The sequence below is a fragment of the Nicotiana tabacum genome, chromosome 12 (genome assembly GCF_000715075.1).
Source record: "Nicotiana tabacum cultivar K326 chromosome 12, ASM71507v2, whole genome shotgun sequence".
In the NCBI taxonomy this organism is placed as follows: domain Eukaryota; kingdom Viridiplantae; phylum Streptophyta; class Magnoliopsida; order Solanales; family Solanaceae; genus Nicotiana; species Nicotiana tabacum.
The window spans coordinates 102,742,517-102,759,970 of record NC_134091.1 but is presented as its reverse complement, the minus strand read 5'-3'; the positions used below and the strand labels follow the sequence as shown (position 1 = coordinate 102,759,970).

The 17,454-nt window shown below is 35.0% G+C and overlaps 1 protein-coding gene across 1 annotated transcript; it reads left to right on the top strand.

The window, feature by feature from the left end:
- Positions 1–12,918: 12,918 nt before the first annotated feature.
- LOC107791363 (ABC transporter G family member 21) lies at positions 12,919–17,237 on the top strand. Its single transcript, XM_016613409.2, has 5 exons — positions 12,919–13,472; positions 13,645–14,443; positions 15,721–15,915; positions 16,024–16,202; positions 16,404–17,237. Exons 1-5 carry the CDS (start codon positions 13,266–13,268, stop codon positions 17,049–17,051), a joined length of 2,028 nt encoding a protein of 675 aa, XP_016468895.1. The 5' UTR covers positions 12,919–13,265; the 3' UTR covers positions 17,052–17,237.
- The last annotated feature ends 217 nt before the right edge of the window (positions 17,238–17,454 follow it).

Sequence of the window (17,454 nt, the reverse complement as noted above, 5' to 3'; positions counted from 1 at the left end):
CCTTCTTACTAATTCCCCAAGTGTTTATACAAAGGTTATTACAGGCTCAAATACGAGTAAAAATACAAATGCCACATAACATCGATAAGAGGCCCATAGCAGGCCAAAATAAAATAAATACCCAGTATTGTCTGGGCCTTCAATAGCTCTTACACAGCATACCCAGGCCTTCAACAAAGATCCACATTCAATTCACGACTCAGGGATCCATAGAGGAGTCCAGAACCAGTTTACTTAACCATGGCACCAAGTGTTGCATCACTTGAACCAACCAATTCAGGTACATAACACATAACATGGGGGAAGTAGAGTGAATAGAAATAATTTTGAGATTGAGGGAGTGAGCCCTGGTGTGTCAAAGTTCACCAGGGTCTCAATTGGGCCCCAAGTAGTGCTCACACTAGGGAGGCCAATAATAGAACCTAGGTAGCCTTGGCTTTCACCCGGCTAAGAATGAAGAGTTCAGAATAGCATAAGTTGCCAGTGAGGAAAATGGGCAGAAGTTAGGAGATACATTCATATCCTAAAGTAGACATAGCCAAATTGAGCATATAGAGTAATTAATCAAATAGGCCAGTAGGTTCAGTAGGAGAGCAAAGCACCACATAGATAGCCTCATATTGAAAGAAATTGGGGAAGAAACAGGTTTGCAAGATATACATAGATTATCGCTCATGGCATTAAACCAATTGAGACCTAAGAGGTTTGGATTAAGCTAAGCATGCATCTTAGTATCATAAGACAAACATGTTAATTCTCATCTGGAGGCAAGATTGCATTGGAACATGATAGGGAGCACACATTATTACAGTCCAAGCAATCACTGAAGGAACAGGAGATTAAGACTTACTGGGGGCATATTAGCAGGAAAGCAAGATCACAGTTGAGGGAAAAGGTCTTATAACATTAAAAAATATTATATATGCAAGACAAGCATCATAGAGATACAGTACATAGTGAAGAGTAAGCTAAATAGCACATGTAGGTATTCTAGCATCGACACAGTAGACTATTTACCTAAAGAAGATCCAGATTGTGCTAAGTATAGGTCTTGATGTTATGAAACAGTCATGCTAATTTGGCAATAGGGCAGCATTTAGACATGAGAAAAGCCGATTATAACTACTGGTGAATCAGGGAGGGGGTTAAATATGCTAAAGGCATATTGATAGAGAACAGGGTCAAACATGTTAGATAAGAAAGCTACCACAAAAATTCAGAATATGATGGGAAACAGGCTTGTGTCATACAGTGGGTGTGCATATCCATGCTTTTGAACTCACTACACAAGTCGACTAAAGAAGTACAAATTATGCGAGTAAGGCATATTGAAGTAGAAAGATTGATAGAAAAAGACTAAATTAAATACCAGAAGATGCTAACAAGTGTAAGAGTCCCAAACAGTAATAATTTCTAACACATTGACTGGTCAGAACTTGATAGAACCCGGTTTAGGCATGCTTGAAGCTAAAGGCTAAAGAGACCTAAATAGTTGAGGAAAGCAAACGGAATTACACACAAAAGCAATCCAGAAAATATACTGAACTGACCAATCTCAGGAATAAAAATGTATACAAACCATAGATGCCTAGGAACGAAATTGCAAAGTATAGTGACTCACCGGTTAAGCGAAGAACAGTAAAGAATAGGTTTCCACAGAAAACCCTGGATCCCTAATGTGTCAAAGTTCCCAAGAGTTCCGATGAACTCAGGGCAATGCTCGCACCAAGAACGGGTTAAGTAACAAGATGCTAATGGCCTTGGCTTTCAGCCGGCCAATACAGAATACCAAGAAAAAGAATAGCAAAAACCTCAAAATTTTAGTGAAGAAATTGATTTTTTCAAAAGTCTCCCCTAAAGAAGGGAAAATAAGGGGGTTTATATAGCAGTCAAAAATTGAACAAACACATAAGGAAACTGAGTAAATTAAGAAACAAATATGGAAATACAACAAGCAAATCAATTTGAAATCGATTTAAGAGAGAAATCCGATAAACCCTAATTTTTTAGGGAAAGTGTAAATCAGCAGAAATCCAAACGAAATCGAACTCACACAGTGTAGAATCAGACGTGTGTAGACGAAATACGGTCCAGATTCAAGAAATAGGACTCATTTGTACAGAATCGGAGAGATGGTACTTGCCATGTTTAGGCAAGTACCAAGTAACACCAAAATCTTGCAAGTAACAATGAGATAACGCGTAAAAGGAAAATAAATCACAGAGGAAATCCATGATTTACTTGGATTTGGAGAAGATTGGGGAGGCGGCTAGGGTTTTTGAAGAGAGAGGCGAGACATAGAGAATTTAGAGGCGGTAGGTAAAGGGGGAAATGGGTCTTTAGGGTTTAGGGTGAGGGGTAATATAAAACGGGTAGGTTAATTATGGGTCGTTGATCATTTGAGATCAACGGCCAGGATCACAAGGGAAACGGGGCGGGTTATTTGAGACGGGTTCCATCCGGGTTTGATACTAAGGGTCATTTGGCTTTGGGCTGGGATGGACTAGGTTAAGGTTTGGGTAGTTTTGGGCCACTAATGTGGTCCAAAATTTGTTAGAATGGGCTATTTTATCAAAATAATTTATAAAAAATACTTAATAAATAAATAAAAATATTATTTATGTACTGAAATACTTAAAATAATAACTTAGTATTATAAAATATATAAATATGCTATTTTGACACAACTAATATAAAATAAAGAGCAGTTGTGTATGAATATAGGTCATTATTATAAAATTAGATAAATAACTTTAAAAATGCTAATATAATTATATGGAATGAAATAAAATATTTGAAACATACATTATAGGTGTAAAATAATAATTTTAGGTAACTAAGTCATCACAAAATAATTTAAAGGGATAATTACTAGATATTTATATAATTTAAATGCAAGAGAAATTAATTTAAGAGCTCTGAAAATATGAAAAATTATAGAAAATGCTTGTATAGATTTGTAAACTAAATAATGATGCATAAAATGCTATTTTGAAGGCATGTATATATTTTGAAAAATATGAGGGCAAAATTGGGTATCAACATGCACCGTAGTAATTGTGATTTAGTCGATTCCATGGAACTGCGTAGCCATTTTATCTGAACATATTTACTCTACTCTATGTATTAGAACACTTGAGCTGTGATTCGTGCTAGAAATCATGTTTAGGCTATATGCTTGCACTACTGGGACCCACAATGGTCGTTCTTTGCTATTGAGTTATTTGCTTCATTGCAGTTATGTACTCAGTCACATTCATCTTAACGTATCATATCTCAGTCTCTGTTATCGTATATTGTCACATCTTGTATCATTGATTAGGACTGCTTAGCATGAATGTTGTGAGCCCGAGAGACTGGAGAGATTGATGACTGAGTGAGGCAGAGGGCCTGTTGTGAGTGATATTTAAGGGATCGGGTTTGCACGCTGCAACATGCTTTATTGATTCTTGCCAGGATTTGTCTTATTATAGCTCTTGGGCTGGATATGCCCCTCAGGAGTCTGCACATCCACAATGCGCGCAATTATTATTGCTTTTTGGGTTGGATCTCCCCTGGATTCATTTATCATTGGGCTGGATCTGCCCTGGATTTATTTATGTTTATGCTGGATCTGCCCTAGGCTGGATCTTCCCTATACAGTACTGAGTGACTGAGTGTGCTGAGTATTGAGCACGGTGAGTGAGAATACAAGGCAGTGGGATTGAGTACTCTGAGAGTGTGAGTACATGAGTTCATCACTGAGATGTATTGCATTTGACATGTGTACTTGAGATATAGGCATAGAGATATATTTTCTCACGCTACCCGATTTTGGTGACATTCATGATTTCACCTACATATTGACATGTAGGTATAGAGATGTACTTTTCTCATGCTATCTGAAAAATAAAACATCTTATTTATTGTTGAAAGGTTTTGGGGAATATCACATTTTTCAAACTTACTCATATGATTTTGGTATTTTCGGTGAAAGATTTGGGATTTACTGTTATACTTGAAAAAACATGCTTATTTTTTGTAATTGTGAACGAGTTGAGCATCTTATCTCTGAGTTATTTTCATGTATCATTTTTATTATATTGTTATGAACTGTGGCCGATTATTGGACCTGGACTCTGACCCTTGTCCCAACTCGTCACTACTTTCAACCTAAGGTCAGATTTCAATGCCATAAGACGTATCAATAGTTTTCTATTCTAAATAGAAAGAAAGTCAAATTTGTCTATAGTAACATGTTGCGTATGGCGGGAGCTGAATTTGAAGATGTACCTGCGTTCTAGTTATGGCTATTACTTGTCCTTGGTAGCATTAGATTCGAATTCTATTCATTTACATTTCAAACAGATGTTGTAATTATTTCAATTCAGTTTTGTAAAAAAATCTAAATCTTAGAAGCTCATGATTTGTACTACCAGTCCTTGAGAAATTCTTGTATAAAAGCATATGTATTATCATTTATTCTCTTAATAAACCTTATTAAATTGGATAGTTGTTAATTGGCTTACCTAGCGGATTGGGTTAGGTGCCATCATGACTAATTGAATTTTGGGTCGTGACACTCATACCAAATCATGCCAAGAAAGAATGTTGTCCTACATACCTTGTTGAAGAACTAGCTTCTATGGTGGTTAACTCTACCATCAACGAATTCCAGAATCGATACAGCAATGCAGTGCGTATTACAGTGATGATTAATGCTTCCTTACGCTAAATCTTGCTAGATTCACCTTTGATTTAGCCTTAGACTGTTTGGGGAATTCTAATGGGGATTTAAAAGCATGGGGATAAAACTCAAATGGATGATATCTTCTAGAATGAGTGAGGAAGGACTACACTAACTTTTTATACTATGTTAAGTCCTAGGAGTTTTCGTTGCTTCACATGTAAAATTGGCCGCCCCGCCTCGGTTGTTGTGCCCGGTGGAACAGCTAGCGAATTCTAGTCGCATATCGTTTCCTCTTCTGCCCATTAACGTGCCGTCATTTGATTGGTTGCACTTATACCTCATAATCTTCTAATTTCGTATGTGGGGTGTAACACTCAGGCTCCAAACCGAACATGCACACAAGTGTAATACCATCATAAAAACTTGCTCGCCACCTCAAATCATCAAAATAACATCAAATGACAAGAATCGATCATCAAAACTCAAGAATTTTCAACTTAAAACTAATTTTCATAATTTTTACATAACGCACTGAAATGCATTGGGGTCACCTCGGACCCCAATCAATAGTGCGTACAAATCCAAAAATATCATATGAACCTACCATAATCGTCAAAATACCGATCTAAGGTCGTTTACCGAGAATGTTGATCGTGGTTAACCCAAACCTCATTTTAAGCCAAAAATTACTTTCTCTTCAAACTTTTACGTAAAACTTTTTCGGAAAACGACACGGTCTACGCACGTAAATAAAGAACATCAAATGGAGCTATAAGAAGTCTCAAAATACAAAAATTTAGGTTAGTGCTCTAAACGACCTATTGGGTCGTCACAATGTGGATGACATACTTCTAACAAGGAATAACATGCAAGAATTGAATGAGTTAAAAAAAATTAGATACTGAATTCAAAATTAAGGATTTGGGGAGTTTATCTTACTTCTTGGGGATGGAGGTGCTTCAAATTGATTCTGGCCTGATTTTGAGCCAGCACGAATTCACCATGGAACTGCTTTCTGAGTTTGATTGTTGTGGTCTGTCTCCAGCTAATTCACCATTAGATCTCTCGTGCAAACTTCATGTTGGTCATGGTTTTCCTTTGTCTGATCTAAGTCTGTATTACCGACTATTGGGTAAGTTGAATATTTTGACTCACTTGCCCAAATATGTCTTTCGTTGTACGACATCTGAGCTAGTTCATGCAGGATCGTCATGATTCTCATCTTGTATAATGTAGGAACGGACCTAACTAATTTGAGTGTGTATCTAGCTCATCTAATTTGGTTCTCCACGTGTCATAATCATATGCAGCACTCTTTATTTGGATCTATCATCTCACTCAGTTGTGCTTGTACATAGAGAACTATTTATGTATTTTCTTTATTTCCCTTATACAAACGTGTACAAAGTAGTTAGAAGCTAGTTAGATAAAGATACACGTGAGTATTATATAGCTTATAGCTTATAAGGAAGTATTGTATACCGTTCAAACAGAATAAATCTCTAAGGAGCATTATTTCAAATTAGAAGAATGCAACGAATTTGTCATAAATACACAAAGTAAAATGAATTGCAGGATTGAATTGAGTGATGCGATTGTACGAATAATTGATTACATCCTTAGACTATCAAAGTTTTCATATTCTGACACTTTTTTCACTAAACATTTTTTTTTTATAAATATTTACCACAATTATAGCTTTCGTTCTTTTAAACTTTAGTTTAATCTTTCTTTATTGACAGGCAAAAACAAACATATCAGTCTTTTGTGCTTTAGTGCAGAGCCTTTTTGCTACTTTTACGTAATCAGAGGTTGAATTTCCCTAAATAAAAGTATAGAATCAAGCTTTCGGACCAATATTTTATTAGTCATATTAAGTCCATTATAAGATGAATCTTGTGCTGTCGCCAAAAAGGATGAGAAATTATAATAAAGTATACATTTTATGTAATAATTAGTGTATTCAGGATTTTTTTGTAAAGAAATAAGAATCATATTCTAATATCAAAGCTTTTTCCAAATTAAGTACAGAATGATTTAAAGCCAATCACATCAAAACGTGACACGGAAAGAAGATGATAATGCTTTTAATAATTAGAGCTTATATCAAGTCAAAAGCACCTAGAATAGGGAGTCTGACCAAATAGAGAGAAAGAAGCATAAAAATAATGTGGAAAAGCTTAGAAACAAAGCATTTTAACACTTGGCATAAGACACGGCATTGAGAGATATGCCTAAAGTTAGTGAAGGCCAATACTCATAGTGGTATTAGGACAAACATATTCTTTCCAACTTTCCCAATTAATTTAACCTTTAAGATTTATGTGTCTAGGATCGTAAAACTTTACCAAGTGTTTGGAATGTATTTCCTAGCGGTAACACTTGTAGACTGAAGAAACACCACTAATCTTTGGGTTAATCGCTAACTAAAACCAAAATTGGAATATTATAAGTAGCTACTAGCTCGAAAAGGTGGAGGTAGGAACAGACAGCGCGTACTGTAGTATCACAGTTGAAACAAAATATGAATAGTGTGAGATAAGCACCCGTTTGTTTTTAGTAAATTTTTTCAATTTTTTTTTTGTAAATACTGTTTGTTAATGGAACTTGATCAGTTTTTAAAAAAAAAAATTAATATTTTTTTCAAGTTCCCAAAAACTGGTTTAGATTAGTTTTTGGATGAATTTTTTTCTTCCACTCATAAAACTTTAAGTTTTTCTCAAATAAAAATGTATGTCCAAACACAACTTCAATTTTTAAAAATTATTTTTCAACACAACTTCAAAAACTATTTTTTTAAATTTCAATTAAATCTATGTCTAAATGCTTGCTAAGTATCTAACTCAATAATTTAGGAGAAAGGTTGGAGTGATTCAGACATTATTAATGTCTTTGAAAATATTTGGATAAAACGGTGTAAAGATACTCTTAATATGGTGTGATATTGTCCGTTTTAGGTCAAGTCCGCATGGTTTTCCCCAAAAGGCTTCATACCACTAATAGCGTCTAACTCCTTATAAGTAATTTCTTTTTATTTTTTATTTTTCATGTTGGACTTTGTTCATGCACACCCAACAATCTCCCCCTTGAACTAAGTTTCACATGACTCTTCATTATTTATGGACTAATTTGGAGATTACTGCGTGCAAACCACATGACCCGAGTATGCAGCTTTATGGTCACTGAAGCCTAGAGGAGAGGTTGTGTATGCATCTTTACAGCTACGGATAAATGTAGTAAATCGATACATAGACGGGCAAAGGTACTAAGCCAGGCCTTACTCCATCATTTTTCAATCTCCATGCTCGTTCCTCTAAGTCATTGGCTCTGATACCAGTTGTTGGGATAAAACTAGGGGTGGGCGTTCGGTCGGTTCGGTTCGGTTTTAAGAAATTCGGTTCGGTTATTTGATTTTCGGTTTTGTAAAAGTAGTAACCGAAACCGAACTGAAATAAGTTCGGTTTAAGAAATTCGGTTCGATTTATTTCGGTTCGATTTTTGGTTTGAACATTATCATATTGGGCTCTCTCTATGTAATAATTAGACTAACGAATTTGTTGGTTTTCTTTCAACATTTCGGTAAATTAGACTGAAACCAACCGAAAATTTGTTGGTTTGCTAATAATTTAATTTTTCGGTTAACCGAACCAAATAAACTAATAACCAAACCGAAAAATTAAAATTTTAAAATTTTAAACCGAAACCGACTGAAAAAACTGAATAACCGAAATAAAAATATTTTCGGGTCGGTCGGTTTTTTCGGTTCGGACCGAAATATGCCCACCCCTAGATAAAACGGTCTAAAGATACTCTTAACATGGTATGATATTATCCGCTTCGGGTTAAACCCACATGGTTTTTCCAAAAGACTTCACACTATTAAGAGTGACCAACTGTACTCTCTCCGTCTCATATTATCAGTCGTGGTTACTAAAAATAGTTATCTCAAATTATTTGTCAATTTAGAAGTCCAAAACAAAATTGATTATCTTTTTTTCTTTTCTACCCTTAGTAATAATTATTCTTGAAGACTACAAACACCTCAATTTTGAATAACTTTGTTCAAAGACCAATGAAGAAAGATTAAATATTAAGACATGATTAAAGGTGCAACAACAACAATAACAACCAAGTAGGATCCCACAAATAGGGTCTGGGGAGGGTAGAGTGTACGCAAATCCTACCCCTACCCCAGAGGGATAGAGAGGTTATTTCCGGGAGATCCTCGGCTCAAAGACAATAGATCCGTAACAACAACAAAAATCTGAAAAATAGAATCAATATCGTAAAAGATAGTAAATAAATAGAAAGGCCAAAATGTGAAAGACGTCAAAAATGTGAAAGATATCAAAAATGTGAAACACAACAAAAACCGCTAGCACTCCCAGACAAAACACTATCAGCCTAGCATGCACAACGAGGATACACGCTCGCTACCCCTAACCTACAACCCTAATGCTCGACCTCCACACCTTCCTATCAAGGGCCATGTCCTCGGAAATCCGAAGTCGCGCCATATATTGCTTGATCACCTCGCCCCAATACTTCTTAGGTTGCCCTCTACCTCTTCTCATACCTGCCAGAGCCAACCGCTCACACCTCCTAACTTGAGCATGAAGGCTCATCCTTCGCACATGCCCGAACCATCTAATCCTCGCTTCCCGCATCTTGTCATCTAAAGGAGTCATGCCCACCCTCTCCCGAATGTCTTAATTCCTAATCTTATCCATCCTAGTGTGCCGGCACATCCACCTCAACATCCACATTTCTGCTACTTTCATCCTCTGGATATGTGAAAATCTTGACTGGTCAACACTCAGACCCATACAATATGGCTAGTCTAACCACTGCTCTATAGGACTTACCTTTAAGTTTCGGTGACACATTCTTGTCACACACTCCAGACGCTAACCTTCATTTCATCCACCCACCCCGATACGGTGCGTTACATCCTCGTCGATCTCCTCATCTCTCTGGATAATAGACCCTAGGTACTTGAAACTCTCTCTCTTAGGGATGACTTGTGAATCCAGCCTTATTTCCACGTCAGTTCCCCCCGACACGTCGCTGAACTTACGCTCCAAATATTCCGTCTTGGTCCTACTCAACTTGAAACCTTTGGATTCCAGGGCCTGCCTTCATACCTCCAGTCACTCGTTAACGTCACCTCGCGTCTCATCAATCAGAACTATATCATCAGCAAACAACATACACCATGGCACCTTCCCTTGAATATAGTGTGTCAGTGCGTCCATCGTCCATCGCCAACGAACAACATACACATGATTAAAGGTAAAGTAGTTAAAATCCTATCCTAATTAATTTTTCTTAAGGGACGAGTACAAGAGAATCATGACAGATAATATGAGACATATGGAGTAGTTTCTTTTTCTTTTCTACTTTTCACGTGAGATTTTGTTCATACACATTCGACAGAAAATACATCCACAAAAATATTTTCTAACACCACTCTCATGTATAATGTAGGAATGGACCTAACTAATTTAGGAGAGAGATCAGGCTCAATAGGCAGAAGACTCTGCCTGAATTTATTATACTCCCTACGTTTCAATTTAGATGAGGCAGTTTGACACGATAATAATTTTAAGAGAAAAAAGGGAGATTTTTGAAACGTGTGGTCTTAAAAGCTTAAGGAGTAAAAGGCTTGGGGGGCCATGACATTTGTATGATTATAAATGCTTCTTATTAAGGGTAAAATGAATAGTTTAAAGTTGAATTATTTCCAATTATAGAAATGCGTCATTTATTTTAGAGCAAACTAATAAGGAAAATGTGCCATCTAAATTGAAACGGAGGGAGTAAAAGAGTAATCTCAACGGGCAAATAAATGGACCCTGTTGCAAAGCTGTATTAATTCAAGGATGTGACTTAAGAGAGAGATAATGAAGAAGCCCGGAGCACCTCAAATGCGTTGAGAAAAAGAAGCTTAGAGGCTTAGAGCCATAGAAATATAGAAAAAGTCATTTTGGAAAAGGGCTCACTAAAATTAAGTTTGATAGTGTGATTTTAGATCTAACTCGACCAAAAAAGCTAATTCATGCCGAGACGGACTTATGCTTTAAGAAGAGGGGTCATCGGACCCCGTCAACTTCAGCAAAAACTCTAAATATATTTTGCTTGGAACTTTTAAGATCAAAAGTCCAATGAAGCACTGGTTGAATAGTTTGCTCATGTTTCCTAATCATCTTCAAATCTCAGATCCATCTATGAAATTATGAGATAGGAAATTACCCAAAATCATTTGATTAATGAGACCACAAGCAATATTATTATGAGACATAATCGGTATCATTCTATGTGCATCTATCATAATAATGTTGTAACGTACTTATAATTCAGTCACTAAATAGCTCTCTTCCATAACACTAACAAAAATAAAAATAAATCACATGTATTTGTTCATGTGTATTTTCTTGTTTTCCCTTTTTACAAACCTTTTAACCTAATATATTATGGCTTGGCAAAGTCTGGTTAATTATTACTGTGTAAAAATGAAACGGATCAAACAACAGCAAAGTAGATTGTGATTCCCATAAGAGAAAAAAGCAAAGTGAAGCAAAGGAAGGAGTTCTTTTTACAGAAAGCACGACACTGCAATCTCATCCACTATCTTTCCTATTGAATGGAAATTTGCCACATAAAAGGTATCAAAGAACCTTGCACCCATATTGCTTTTTTCTTTAGACACTCTATAAAGGAGATACCAAATTAGCTACCCTCCTCTCATCTATCAATCATAAAAATTAAAAATTAAAAAAATAAAAGTTTAAATTATATAGATCGTCGGTATAAGAAAGCCATCAACTTATCTTTATCTGTTGTTAGATATAATTTATCTTATTGGTTAAATTACAAATCTTATATTTTAAAGAAGCTTGTTTGTAAATATCCTTTGAGTGACCTGATATAGTAGAAATATTTTTTATACTAATGATATATAACTTAAACTCAAAAAAAAAGGAAAATTTATGACGTTGGTTCTCTAATTTTCTCGAGTCCAACTTTAAGATTTTGGGTGAATTTTTCGTGGTAATGAGGCGATCTTTAATTTTGTGTCATACATATCTTACTTTTTGCTTTGCATAGAAAAGAAAAAAGAAAAGACCAAACTTCTAGCGGGCAATGACATTTTTTGTAAATAAATAAATAAGACACTAAATTTTCTTTTTTACTTTGTCCTTTTTCTTATTTTTTCTTAATTTTTTTATTTTAGGGAAGGGAGCTGGCTTACTGTAACAGTTAGTTTGAAGATTGTGTGGCCCCATAAACATATCTATTTGTTGGCCTACGCAGAAATATTTTGTTCTACAAAGTTAAAGGGTCATCATTGAAGTTTGAGAAGATCACTTATCTGCATTCCATGTTTATTTTGAATTATACTTCTAGTTTTATCATACTGAAAACACAAATAGTCAAATATGCACTTTCCTTTTTTCCAGGCTGGCTATCGAACAAATTGCCATGCCCGTCTTATGTGAATATTCGGACAAAATCAAAGAGATTGCGCTCTCCGCTACAAGTTGCTCAATCCTATATATGAGTAACAAAGATGAGCGTTATTATGTTTATTTCGGCTTAGTTTCGTATGACATAAGAAAAATGACCATTCATCTTCTTCTTCTTTTTTTTTTTTGAAGACAAAACATTCTAATTTTCTTTTATTCAGAATAAATGTGAATTTAAGTTATAGTATGTAGTAATATTGTAAAAATTATTTCACACAGTAACTATATTTTAATATGTTCTGTCATGTTTTATCGTTTGATTATAGATTTAGCTAGTCACATGCAACAATCGTTTAAAATACCTAATTTTACAATGTGCATCGAATTTACAATAAACAATATTCAAGCTATGATATATTCACCAGTTAGCAACACGTAACACATATATAGAACTCAAACTTACAAGTTTTTCTCTTGAAATTAATTGCTGTATTATATTGTTGGAGTAGCAAAGAAAGAAAATATTGGAACAAAAGTAAAATTATCTCAATATGATCTATAAGTTACATGATCGAGTCATAAAATCATAAGTCACTAATACTTGCATTAGAGTATATATGTTGCGTACATCACACTCCCTTGAGGTGACGGCGGTGAGCACAAAATCATTCGGAGCTGCCCTTTTCATTAGTAATAAAGGGAAAAAAATTACTCTTAGCATCTACTATTAAACTTTATCCCGTGGATATATAAAGAGGCACATACATTAAACAAAGAGGAAACTATAGAAAGAGACATCCATTATAATTCGGCAAATTCAATACATCACCCCTAGACTTCCAAATAGACAACTCCCTGTCCTCCTTAGTACTTAAACTCCTATATCATGACACAAACATACTCTGCTTCTTCTCGTGTATTTTTCACTTTAAAGTTCCCTTCTCTTTTCTTCATTTGCATGTGATTTCTTTTTCCTCTTTCTCTTCTCTAGCTAAGCCATTTAACTCTCTTTTTTCATTCACTACCATTTTTTTTTTCCTTTTCTCTTGATCTCTTTTCATCTTCTTTCCTCATTTCCATCAAGCCTTGAACATTTCATACCTTCTTTTAAAATTTTAGATTTAGCAATAATGTTGCCTCATGATCAAGACAATAACATCAATAGTGGTTCGAGTAACATTCTCGTGCGTACCCGAATAGAGAACATGTCACTTCAAATTGAACCAACTGGTAATGTCAGCCCTCGTGTAAATGATGAAGTCCTAGATCTTCAACAACAATCAAACCATGCCAAATTATCAGTTCTTCGTGAATCATTACGCCCCGTGACACTTAAGGTGCTACCATTTAGTCCGTTGTTCTTTATTAAATTTAACTTCTATATATACCGACAGTATAATAGAACTGGTTATTATATTGTTGTTCTCGTTTGATCTAATGCCATGTATCATCGTTGCTATGGATTATAAAGTTTGTAATTCATTAATTTTATGATTTTAATATTTGCAGTTTGAAGATGTTTCATACACAATAAAGTTGGAAAGAAACAAGGGAGGTTGTTTTTCTTCAACTCAACAAAAACAAACTCGCATGTTACTCCAAGGTGTGACAGGAATAGTTAAACCTGGTGAAATTCTAGCCATGCTTGGTCCATCTGGATGTGGCAAAACAACTCTCCTAACAGCTTTATCAGGAAGACTACCCGGGAAATTCTCCGGTACCATAACATACAATGGACAACAATTCTCGAGCTCCATGAAACGAAAAATTGGCTTCGTTACACAAGATGATGTGTTATATCCTCATTTAACTGTCCTAGAGACACTAACATATGCTGCTTTATTAAGGTTGCCTAATAAGCTAACAAATCAAGAGAAAATAGAGCAGGCAGAGTTGGTTATCATGGAATTAGGATTAACAAGGTGTAAAAATAGTATGATTGGTGGCCAATTATTTAGAGGAATTTCAGGGGGAGAAAGAAAGAGAGTTAGTATTGGACAAGAAATGCTAGTAAATCCAAGCTTATTGTTGCTTGATGAGCCTACTTCTGGGCTCGACTCGACCACGGCTCAACGTATCGTGGCAACGTTACGTTGGCTGGCTCGAGGTGGTCGGACCGTTATTACTACTATACATCAACCTTCGAGCAGGTTGTTCAGAATGTTTGACAAGATTATTGTTTTAACCGAAGGTTGTCCAATTTATAGTGGAAAGAGCAGCCATGTTATGGAGTATTTTACATCTATTGGTTATGCTCCTGGATTCAATTTCATGAACCCTGCTGATTTTCTGCTTGATCTTGCTAATGGTATGTAAATTTTCTTTTTGTTACTACTACTTTTGAGTATTCCATTTGTTTATTAGTGTAGAAAGTACTACTTGAAAGTGTATTCACCAAAATAGGTACAACTCATATAATTTCTCCATAATTTATTTGACCTACACTATATATAGTGGTGTGGATATCCAGAATACTCCATAATTTATTTTGTGTGAGCTTTTCCCGGGTCCTAATGGAAGTAAATCAAGATTCAAGCTCATATATGGCTATCCATCGAAAGACATCCAATAAAATTGGAACGATAATCAAATCATATATGGCTAAGTACCAGAACCCGATCGCGATGTGTTACTGTCAAAAAAAGAAACCAAGCCCAAAACTAGGTCATCTCTGGAAAAATTACTTAAGTTTTTCCTTATATGGTAAATCTAATCTAGAATCGTTTCCTACAGTTAAATTGGCACATTTGTTTTCAGTGAGTTGTTATCTACTAAAATATTATGTCACTTCATAGTACTTTTTATTTTATGTACATGTTTCTTTTCTTTTTCTTCTTCTTTATTATTTTTGTTTCTATTATTTCAGGTCAAAGAAACACATCAGAAAGAAAAAGAAAATCTAAACTAAGAAAAAAAAGGGAACATGTTATTGAGATTTGACTTGACAAAAAATTGCAGCCAATTCTGAGCTTTCTGTTATATTTGTACACACTCAGTACATGTTTAATGGGCCATATCATTCCCTAGTCAGTAAATATTTTTGCCTAGGCAGGATTGTCTTTAATTTCTTCCGATCCTTTGTTTCTTAAATTTCAAGATTGTGATATCTTACATGGTTATATTAATTTAGCTAATTAATTATCCCAGTCAAAAGTGAAACAATTAGTATCTAATCATATTATAATTTTATCCTTTAGCCCTTTAATTAAGGATGTCCTATCATTTTCTTTTTTATCTTTTCTCGGTCCCATTGTCCTTTGTGGTCAAGTGAAAAAAATCTCCTTAAAAACAAGTTAAATATTCGCAAATTACTACTTATAAGAGTGCCAGTACGATACTTGTTTTTCATGTGCATATACATAATATAATTAAGAGTACAAGATTGTCCTTTATGACTTGTAAAATTTTGCACCTTGTATTAATTTTAACTCAAAAAATGATGCAGGTATTACCCCTGATACAAGGCACGATGATTTGTTTTTCATGTGCATATACATAATATAGTTAAGAGTACAAGATTATTGTCCTTTTATGACTTGTCAAATTTTGCACCTTGTATTAATTTTAACTCAAAAAATGATGCAGGTATTACCCCTGATACAAGGCACGATGATCAACATGAACTTTTGGTGAAACCAGATCAATCTGATAATCAAAATGCAACCAAGCAGTCATTGATTACCTCTTATAGAAAGAATATTCATCCGTCTTTGAAAGAGGATTTGAACCAAAGTTCCAAGCACTCAATCCACACAGGAGGAGGACGATCACCATCTAGAAGTATGCAAAAATTAAATCATATATGCGAAGAATTTTTACACTATCAGTACAATTGAAACATCCGCTATTTTTTTGTACAATACTAACGTGAATCGTGTAATTTGTCAGGTCCTGAAGATCAATGGACGACAAGTTGGTGGTTGCAATTTAAGGTATTGCTTGGTAGAGGACTTAAAGAACGAAAGCATGAGGCCTACTCAGGACTAAGAATTTTCCAAGTCATGTCTGTTGCATTTCTGTCCGGACTCCTCTGGTGGCATTGTGATACTAACCATATAATGGATCAGGTCATTTTTCCTTCTCTTGGATATATAAAACTTCAACATAAAATTTCTCAAGCTCTTCTATATATATCGGCAAGGAATTTTTTATTTGTTTTTTGGCTAAATGAAAGAATTTTAATATACACAAAATTGGACTACTCCTCATGATTCTAATTGCTTTCTTACAACTTAGCAAAAAAGTTCTAACAAGGTGATGTCCGACAGGTGGGATTACTATTTTTCTTCTCAATATTCTGGGGATTCTTTCCTCTATTCAATGCCATATTTGCATTCCCACAAGAGAGGCCAATGCTTATAAGGGAGCGTTCCTCTGGCATGTATCGCCTTTCGTCTTACTACTTTGCGCGAACCGTGGGTGATTTACCAATGGAGCTAGTACTTCCAACAATCTTTGTGACAGTAACATATTGGATGGGTGGCCTAAAGCCTTCATTTCTCACTTTTATGCTAACCCTTTTGATCATCCTATTGAATGTACTAGTTTCTCAAGGACTTGGACTAGCACTTGGTGCAATACTAATGGATGTGAAACAAGCCACAACATTATCTTCTGTCCTAATGCTTGTGTTTTTACTAGCCAGTGGATACTACATTCAACACATTCCTATTTTCATTAATTGGTTGAAGTACATCTCATTCAGCCACTATTGTTACAAACTTCTACTTGGAGTTCAGTATTCAAGAAATGAGCTTTATGAGTGTGGAATTGGCAAATATTGTGAAGTAATGGAATTTCCAGCTATTAAGGTTCTTGGCATAGATAATTTGGTGTTGGATGTGATGGCTTTGGTTGTTATGTTGGTGGTATATAGGCTTTTGGCTTATGTTGCTTTGAGGTTGTGGCATCAATAATCATAGGAGGTGAGACTTTAGGACAAAATTTGTACTATTAATTTCTTCAAGTTAAATAAACTGATTGAGGTATTCATATATTAGGAACTAAGTAAACCTTGATCGACAAGAAAATCTGTTATGAAATGTATATTGTACTATCTACTTATTGTTCTACCAACAATTATTTTTAGTTGAATGTTTCTCAAGAATGGTCTTTCTTGCTATTATGCTTATTGATTTAAAAGAATTTCAATCGTGTTATTATGCCCCTAATTGATGTGATAGAAAAAGAGATGGCAAAGTATCTTATTCTTGAATGACATGAGTAGAACCAACTTTGATGTCTTCTTAGAAAGTTGAGAAAAGAAGAAATACAATAGTATCATATTTCTGTAGTACATTATTTCACATCAAGCAAGGA